General features: G+C 34.5%; 1 protein-coding gene across 1 annotated transcript in view; it reads left to right on the forward strand.

Moving 5' to 3' along the window:
• Window positions 1-4,300, forward strand: part of LOC149926795 (b(0,+)-type amino acid transporter 1-like) — a 143,417-nt gene extending 139,117 nt beyond the window's left edge. The window contains exons 13-14 of the mRNA XM_090158416.1: window positions 3,724-3,892; window positions 3,964-4,300. Coding sequence (XP_090014542.1) covers window positions 3,724-3,892; window positions 3,964-4,028 — 234 coding nt within the window. The 3' untranslated portion in view covers window positions 4,029-4,300. The remainder of the gene's footprint in view (window positions 1-3,723; window positions 3,893-3,963) is intronic.
• The last annotated feature ends 5,934 nt before the right edge of the window (window positions 4,301-10,234 follow it).

The raw sequence follows: 10,234 nt of genomic DNA on the forward strand, positions 1-10,234 counted from the left end.
GGCCTGCATTTTCCTTATGAAGTAAAATTTGACCTCGAATTTGAAATTTGGCGCGCTCCTAGGCCGAAATAAAAACTGTTTTGTTTTTATGAAACCATTTTTGATACATAGAAAAAGCTATACCCACAATTCCCAAGTGCAATGTATCGCGTCAAAAGACGGAGATGGAAATTAGCTTTTATTTGACTCGATTTTCTCATCATTTTCATAAGGAAAACGCCCTCCGTTTCCGAGCGCTCTTTCGATAACTTCGGTTCATTTACTTCTGGTAAAAGCAATAATTCAAAAGCAAGATTAATATAAGAAGAATTATGCATCATGGTCACATTTTCCTCCTAGCGTTGGGAGGGGGGGGATTGGTAGAAACTCTAAAAATAGTCTCAACATAGTTACTCCATGGACAAATTAATTAGTCCATGGTTACTCTCCCTAAATATAAATAAATACATTCCTTTTAAAAGTTAAAGTAAAGATTTAATTAACAAATTTCACAAATTTTTGGGGTACAAAATTTCAATATTTGAAAAATATATTTTCGATTTCCGGTGCTACACTAAATGAAATCCATTTAAACAAGTCGGTCAAGCCCGTAATATTACCTCTCCTCGGGGGATATATCCAGGTGTCGTCACACACCACTATAACTGTATTTATTAACTATTATGCTTACGATGAGTGTCTTATTTGCAGTTTAGCTAAGGAGTTATCGATGGTTCTGTGGTAGAGCGCTCAACTGCCTTACTGAACGGCCCGGGTTCAAAACCTGGGTGGCGCATTTGTTTTTAATCAATAGAGAAATCGCTAAATTAGAATTTCTTCGATGCAATAATTTAAATCTTACACGGAATCTTGTTCTATATCAATTAAACCAAAATTTCGTACTCTATTAAATACGCTTCCGATAAAGCTGAAGGTCTAATTTTCGATGAAGCGTAATAAGTGTCGGTGGTTCTGTGGTAGAACGTCCGCCTGTCAAACAGGTGGTCTCGGGTTAAAATCCCGCCCGATTCGACCGCAAATTGATACTAAGACGAATACCGTGAACAATTAGTGGAAACCCTGCCATTGGACGTTGAGAGGTTGCCATAACACTCAGCACTCGGTACGTCCCAAAAGTCAATAAGAAGGAGTTGGAAAAACACAGCCATGACAACCGGCGCGACGGTAGGCGTTAAAGAAAAAGAAACCAATCAACCAAACTCAACGCAATCACAAATTTATCCGTTAACGCTTACCGTCACACGGTGGTTTTGCCAACCTTTAAACTAATAAAACGGTTATTCGACTGCGCAGTGAGCCAAGAAACTGCGTACGCAGTGATTACCCTTTGCCCCGAAAATGTGAACGCGTTCGCAGGCCTGACAGACAGACCCACAGACAGACACAGTGGTTGTATAACCCCTCCTAGGGTACAAAGTCCTCTCGGAGAGGTAAAAATGTATCAAATTCAAATTATTTGTTGATATTTTGTTCGAAATAATTCCCACTAGAAATACAAGTATTAATTTCCCTATACTGCTAAAATTATAGGCTTGAATCGGGTTTCGGGTAAAAATGGTGTAAAATGAAATACATCCTGATTTTCTGAAACTGTGAAGTAGGGAAACTATGATTTATAAATAAGTTAAATATGAATACGGAATTTTACTGTTACACTTTACGTCATCAGGCAAAATATAGCTGTACAATTTCAGCCATGATACACATCCGCGGGTTGACCTAGCAGGATACTTTCTTCTAAGATATATTTTATATACTTCTGGTCGCACTGATAATTGTAGGACGCAGTTGAGACCGATGGCCAGTTTCAGGTCAGTCAGGTAATCAGGGGGCACAATTTCGACCCCCCCTTAAATAATAATACGCACTCTTCGCCGTCAACTCTTTAACTTAGGATGGTACTTTTTATATCAAACGATAGAACGCGCAGTGCCGTTAATTTGCGCCCCATTCGACCAACCCCCTTAAAGGGAGAGTGACCGAAAAAAACAAGTTGGTCTCATTCGATAGAACTCTTTCACGCGCACGCAGTGCCTTTAATTTCCGCCCCCTCCGACCAACCCGCTTAAAGGGAGAGTGATCGAAAAGTTAATAAATTCATGGGTATTTTTTTTATGAATTTGCGAATTTACATGACTTTTGGTGCCTAAACTACCCAAATGTTTGATATAAATTTCCTAAAATAAATCCATTTTAATCCCAGTTTAAGAATTTCTTTATATCATATTTCCACTAATTTCAATAATTTAAAAGAAATATGTTCGTCGTGTTTTGCTTACCAATTTCACCTTAAATTCTTTCCGTTTATCTAACGATAGGAAATCACATGGCCTCAACAGCTTTTGTATTGGTTAATTTGGTTTGCCCACCCGGGTATCCTGAGGGTGGGCGGTGGCCACTCTTTAACATAGGATGGTAAATTATATATCAAACGATATGAAATCACATGGCCTCAACATCTTTAGCATTGCTTTGCCCACCCGCGTATCCAGAGGGTGGGCGGTGCGCACTCTTTAACATAGATTGGTAAATTATATATCAAGCAATAGGAAATCACATGGGCTCAACAGCTTTTATATCAGTTTTCCCACCCGGGTCTCCTGATGTTGGGCGGCATCCACTCTTTAACTTAGGGTGGCAATTTATATATCAAACGATAAGAAATCACGTAACCTCAACAGCTTTTGTATTAGTTTGCCTACCTGTGTCTACTAAGGGTGTATGGGTTTGCCCACTCGAATACACTGATGTGGAACTAATATTACGGCCTGGGCCGACTTGTTAAAGAGAGACCGGGTTGCGTTATCCGTTTCCGGTTACTCTAATTTGCTTTGCCAGAAGTTTTTAGCGCAATCAAAACTCGTCCAAGTCGGTTCGCTTAGAATCGCTTTCAAAACGACAAGGCGGGGAAGTCAAATTGCTCGTATTTTCCAAAATAATGGGAATAAAGCTCTAAATAATATCAAATAATATTACTTTATGTATGGTAAACATGATTAACTAGTTGTTTTGGGATACATTTTAGTATTTTCAAAATTCTGGTTATAATTTGAAATGACGTCAAGCCTTGGCTATAAGCGAACCGGGTTACCGGGGTGAAACGATTTTGCTCGTGTGAAACAAAAATTGTCGTCGGCGGTCCAAACTGGCATTCAAACCGACCTAAATTCGGCTTAAAGCTCTAGTGTGACCGTGGCTTTAAGTAACCTGCGGATGGAAATCTCAACCAATCGAACCTAATTAATACACTAGGTACTACACTAGAGCAGCCTTTTGCTTTAAATAAATTTATTTTTTTAAATCATTAATTTTTAACCACATAATGTATTTCAATGGAGATACAAACAACTTCGCCCAGAAGGAGATCATATTTTTTCATTGTCAATTTGAAGGGACATCATTATCAAATCATTATTAAGTCATAAACCGCAAATTTACAAATACCAATGAACATCGTATAATTCTTAGCTTCTTGTTCAAAAGTAAGAAAACAATTCCGTTAAAACGCAAAAATGAGCAAAAAAAATAAATTATTAAATGGTAATTAAATTCAATTAAGATTTAATATAGTTCTAGATAACACCAGCGATAGAAGCCAAGTATCTATTAACTAACTGGAAATAAAAAAAAACTATTTAAATAATTATATTAATTCAATTTATTTGATTTTTTATTAAAAAATAAAAAAGTGCCTAATTCTTTGCTCTTTTATCTTTAAAATAGGTTCCACTAATAATCCCAATTCTGGTTCTCTGTGTCAGCGTCTTTTTGGTAGTAGCACCAATAGTGGAAAACCCCCAAGTAGAGTACCTCTACGCGACGATATTCTTGGCCCTTGGACTGCTATTTTACTTCCCATTCATTCATTACAAAGTTGAACTTGGATTTATGGGTAAATATAAATTTGTCAATTTAAAAATATATATATTTATCATTTATAATAAAATATTTTTAATGCTATAGGAGGAATAACTCTATTTTTCCAACTATTGTTCGAAGTAACGCCGACACAGTACGTCCCGGATTGAAAATGGCGCGCCGCGATTTACATTTTTTTCCGTAAGATGGCGCGATATAGACAAATCGCGACCATTCATTGGTTGACCTAAACCGGAAACGTCCGTTGATTGGATAAGACTGAAAAACGGCAATCACCGAGAAACAGCAGTGAGATTAATTCCAATCATTGGAAAAAATACCGGCGCCATATTTAAACATTTCTATAAAACAAAATATGTAAAATAACCAGCAGGCGAAATTAACAATTAACGAAAAAAACCGATACAAATATAAACTCTGTCCAACCTTCAAAAATATGTATATAATTTTAAAAAATATATAATAACTACCATAATTTTATAGTTATTGTAACATACAATCTACCTTTCCTAGTGTTCTAATAACATAACATTTGTGATACAAATTTTCGTATGGAAATAATAAATTATATTATTAACTAAATATAACTTAATTATTATTTAATCATTTTTAATCTTTACACAGACAAAGATACAAATTTGATTTTAATAAGATCTAATCATACGATAGTGTGTCCTAAATATTACAAATTAAGCTTGGTGTAAAATCCAATACCACATAAATTGGGTAAAAACATACAGGGTGATGTTTTATATCAATCCCCCGATTTCTAAATTTCTACCCTTTCTCGACTTAATCTTAAATTTTGTTTGACCCCCCCCCCCCCTGGCAAATGTCTGGCAACACCCCTGTACATTCTTGAAACTCACCACCCTTTAATAGTGCTAAATTAAGGTGTGTGCCAAGTGTGCCATGGCACAGGGGCCCCTACTTCGAAATAAATGTTATTTCAATTTATTTTTTCGCGGTGTGATACGAAATCAACTGCAGTGACACTATGAAATAAGCAAAAAATATGTCAAAGTTTTCAAAATCCCCGAATCATTGCGTGTTTTTTAGAGCCACAGCTGATGGAATTTCGTAGATTGTTGTTGAACCATTATTTAGCAGAAGATAGTCTTAGAATTTCTAGAACTGTTCAAAGAATTGGGGGGCATTCACAAATTACGCTGAAATGTTACGTCACATATCATAATTCTATATAGGAAACTAATTAAGAAATTATTTTAAGTTACAGCCACAGTTTAGTCTTCGATTTTCTCATTTAGAAAACTATGATTAGTTTCCTAAATGTAAAACAATAAATAAATTTGTTTTATTTTGAAAGAAATTTTATAATTTTAAGATGATATTAATTCAGGGGAGTTGTAGTATTTGTGGCGTGATTTAGGCATTGCTAAACTTCGTTACTAGGGTGAGTGGTGGTGTAGAAAAAGTCGATTTTTTGGGGTGACGAAATTTTTTAATAACATTTCAAATGTTATTAGTTTTCAAGGAATTTAATTAAATAAAGTCGGAATTAAATAAAGTCGGAATTAAAACAATTCCACTTTCTACAAGCCATCGAAATCTATTGACAGAAATTTAGCTTTTTTTACTATTTCAAGTGTTTTTGGGACCTTATTTATAGACCTGAACAAAAAAAATATTAACTAAACCAAAATGTTAATAAATTAATTATTTAAGGTTACTTGCGCATAAAAAAACCAATTAAAGTTTAAAACCAATGCAATTCATTGCACAATATTAAAACCTTTTAAAATCCTACTATAGTAGTAAAATATAGGACTTTTGTTCCCGTTGTGATGGCCTAAATAAGCCGAACCTATAGTAGCATTTTAAAATGTTGTAATATTGTGCAATAAATTCCGTTGATTTTTAAACTTTAATTTGTAAACAAAATTTTATATACAGGGTGATTTAAAACGTTATGCAAAAATTTGAAGGAGTTGTTGGCGGTGAATTAAGAAGTATGCCTGTTTTTCCCCATTTTCCTACGATGAGTTAAAAGAGCGCCAGAGAGCTTCAAAAAGTGGCCTACTAACCCCGGGAAGTAGGCTGAAACAAGCGCAAAACCAAGCAGCAGGGACTTTAAATACTGTTTAAGTTTCCTTTTTTACGCTGGTTACCTCGATTTGTTTACAAAGTCCTTTTTTACCTATCACACGAACCCAAACCTTAATGTTTCCCTGCTGCTTTATTTTGCGCTTGTTACAGCCTACTTCCAGGGACTAGTAGGCCACACTTTGAAGCTCTCTGGCGCTCTTTTAACTCATCGTCGGAAAATGCGGGGAAAACCGGCATACTTCTCAATTCACCCCCTACAACTCCTTCAAATTTTTGCATCACCTTTTGAAACACCCTGTATTTCTTCTTAGGAAGAGTGATTCAAAGAGTTATTTCCCCTAAAAAATCAAAGCAGCCCCAGTTACTCATTGGTTCCTTGAAACTGACGTCCCCCAACGAGGTTGAAGCGTACTTCAGTGTCGTCCCCCCCCCCTATGATGTACAACATTCTTCCAAAGTATAAGTACATACATTATTACGCTACCTGAGAGCAAACGTCAAGTAAGTCGAGATACGTGACTATTGAAAGAAATTAAAAATAAGATTCCTTGAGTGTTTTTAAATTAAGGTGACTCAGTACAAAATTGTCAATATATATTTTCACTCTATTCTTATCAATTTTTATTATTAGATTATCGTTGTTATTTAGCCAGATTTCGAACTTAAAACTGGTTTTTCTCAAATAGGGGTTTTCCGACTTGCTTGACTCTTGCTCTAAGGTAGCGATTATTTAGTTTAGATATAGGTTTTACGCTTTTATAACAATTAGTTTTCAAGTAAATGTGGTTCAAATTCTTATCTTTAAAATTGTTGCTACGTTATTATTGATCACAAAGTAAATAGTCATATAGAGTGCCAGCAGCTTGAAACCCTGCGACGTCACCAATGTTAAACGTCTATTGAGAAAAAACGCGAGTTTTCATGACAACCATTACGGAAGCTGCTAGCACTCTATTGTAAAGTCAGTTATCAGTTAATAGAACTCACTGTATACCCCTCAGGTCAAAACTGAAATAGAGTTAAATTTTTAAAAGTGCGTAAACATTTTATCCAAAATTCCCCATCTTTATCTATTTCTGGGTACTCGTAGTCGCCTTAAGGGCATGCAACTTCTTCGAGCTATCTTTAAATAAATAATTTAGAGGTTATCAAGTGTCCACAAAATAATTAAAACATTTATCGTTAAATTAAATTAGCCTTCGCTCGCAAACAGTATCTTAATTACAAAAATTATCTACAAAAATGTTTACCATATATTATATAGACAAAACTACAATGTACATGATTCATTGGCCTTTGGAAAAGATTTTAAAGATAGTTGCTAGAAATATTTATTTTTGGATAAGAAAGAACTTCAAAGTCTTCTCCAAAAGTCCTATCGTCTCCACGTCGCGTGCCACAGTCGTTCTCGAAGTACCCCGAGACCAGATTTAACTAGTTTGGGATCACATTCTGACCCGGCTATCTGATCAGTCGCAAATTTCAATTTAGCCATCTATAAACGACAAACCAGAACAACGAACAAACGTCTCTTCAACGTTTCCCAAACAGGTGAGCCATATATTTTAATTATGCTTAAATCATAATCAGATTTGTCTCCTTTAAATAAGTTTGACTTAAGTCGTGATTTAAATCATTGATCATGTATTTCCATCGAGGATTAAAAAATGCCAAAAAATAGGTTATTAAAAAATTAAAATGCATAGAAAATCTGAGTAAACTTTAAATAGTAATTAAATATAATTAAGATTTCATTTATTTCAAGATTAGCTAACTGATTAAAGTAAAATATCCGTTAATCTTAGTAAAACATTAATTATTTAAATAGTAATTAAATTTAATTAAGTTTTAATTTAATTTAAGATTAGATGAAAGTAAAATATCCGTTAATCTTAGCAAACCTAAACATTAAATAGGAATTAAATTTAATTAAGATTTAATTTAATTTAAGATAATATGAAAGTAAAATATCCGTTAATTATACAGGAAATAATTTTTATTTATTAAAATCAATAAATTCAATATAATGTTTAAAAAATCCGATTTTAATTAAATAAAATCGATTGATTTGATTTTTATGAAAAAAATTTAAAAAGTAAAATTCAATAAATTCTTATATTTTGCTAAAATTGAGTTATTACGTAAAACCAGGGCTTTGAAATTTTACATTGGCTAAAATGTAACGATTTTTTGTAAACTATCAAATAAAAAAACACAAGGCCGAAATCGTAACTGACATCAGAAAGAAAAAACGTAATTAGACAAGGAAGGTCCTAGTTATTAGCAAATCGGAAACTCGTCTGATTAAAAATGTAATATATAAAACGTAGTGTTCGAATTAGGTTATAAATAATTAGCTGAACTAGTTTCCCTTGTAAGCGCTCGCTTACTCATACTTAAGATACATCCGACAGGCATCCAAAAAGGTCGACCCATTTCACCCCTTTAAATAGTTTCAAATATTTCAGCAAGATATGTATAGCACTAATGTGGAAATGAAGAAAAAAATAAACAATATGGTCATGGGAGGCAATAACTTTGTTTCACGCGATGATTTTTAATATTAAGCATTTGTAAGAAGTGTAAAATGTAGTACCATAAGTAAAGTAATAGTAAAAAATCAAAGTGTAGGGAGCTGTTGGCTAGTCTGGCATGAAGGGTTTGCCACCACCCTCCAACGCATTGTAACCCGGCCAGCTGAATTAATGGCTTTAAAAGTCGCTTGATGACTTAGGCCTAAGGTGGTGCTCCGTGTATTAGCCTAGCTGATTATAACCAGAGATTGGTTAATTTATTAGTACAGCGCTTGTTTACCTCGAAGAGTTTTAAGAAGTGTAGACCTTTTAAAGGCAGGAAGTCGATTCAAAAAACGTCACTGAAACGTCATCAGAGTCTAGATGCAATGAACGGCGACCAAATGACGTATTTTATTTTTATTGAAAGTCCCTTTACGTCATAAAAATAGTAGCATAAGTAACGTAACATCGAAAAAGTATTTGAACTTTTATTAGGCCCTTCCTGCAAGTCCTTCACTAACCAGTGATAGTTGTAATGCCACTTACATCGAAGACTATTTAATAATAAAACTCGTTGATAAAATGGCTTAAATTTTTACGGCTGGTTTGGACAAAGGAAAACATTTATTTGTTTATTTATTAGGACTAAGTCATCAAGCGACTTTTGAAGCCATTAATTCGGGTGGCCGAGTTACAATGCGTAGGAGGGTGGTGGCTAGCCCTTCATGCCACGCGAGCCAACAGCTCCCTACACTTACTATTACCGTTAACCTCAACAAGTTTTTATGGAAGGGGAAACCGAAAATCAACCCCCCCCCCCCCAAATGTATATAACACTCGCGACGCCACTGATTTATAAACGCATTACTACAGCTCGTCAAAACGATGTTACAAGCATAGCTTCAACTTATTATAATTAATTAACCTAAACCATCACGACTAACGCAATTGAAGTAGCTTCGCAAAATCTAACCAAATTGGGGGCAAGTAAAAAATAAAGAACACGGCCTTTAATCCGAGTGCTTAGCGCCAAGATACCGGTAGGGGGGCCTTATCCTTCGCTGATTCCCCCACCCCGCGTATCTTAGGAGGCCCCCTCCTAACTCCGAAAATATCTCAGCTTCGGTTTCCTCTCAATACCGGTACTTTCGAGTTAATTAAATCTACTCAAACCGGATTATTCCGGATCGGCTCTGATTACCATATCATTTCACTGACGCCGCCGCCAGTACAGTCATAATAATCCCAAAAAAATACAAATTTACGAGCCTTGGAAAAAAAAATAATAAATGTGTCTCCTTTCGATTGGATTTTAATAGGGAACAAGGGCTAAAGTCCGACCAATATTAAATTAAATTAATAAAAGAGATCCGTTGATATTTATATATTAGATGGTTCCAAATTCTGGTCTGTTCATTTCTTTTTTTATAAGTCCCAGGCCGGAAGTTAATACTTCGAAAAAGTAAGTATATTTTTAGAAAGACATGATGCAAAAGGTTCCAATTTTAGCAATATTATTTATTATGCTATATATTTTTAGTGTAATTCTGTTGCATGCGTTTTGGAAAACTTGTGTGTTGATAAGCATCTTTAAAATATTTGGTTTTGTAGAAAAAATATGACTTTGTATTATAAGGTTTCTGTAAAAACAAGAATACGCTGCTTCATCCTTTAACTAAAATCAAAGTGTAGTATATTTATATATCAACCAATTAGAGGACTTAGTAATTTTTTTAAATTTAATAATATGTTATTCGTTGTTTGACTAACAA

This window comes from Leiobunum rupestre, chromosome 9, assembly GCF_980474605.1.
Source record: "Leiobunum rupestre chromosome 9, qqLeiRupe1.1.hap1, whole genome shotgun sequence".
NCBI classification, from domain to species: domain Eukaryota; kingdom Metazoa; phylum Arthropoda; class Arachnida; order Opiliones; family Sclerosomatidae; genus Leiobunum; species Leiobunum rupestre.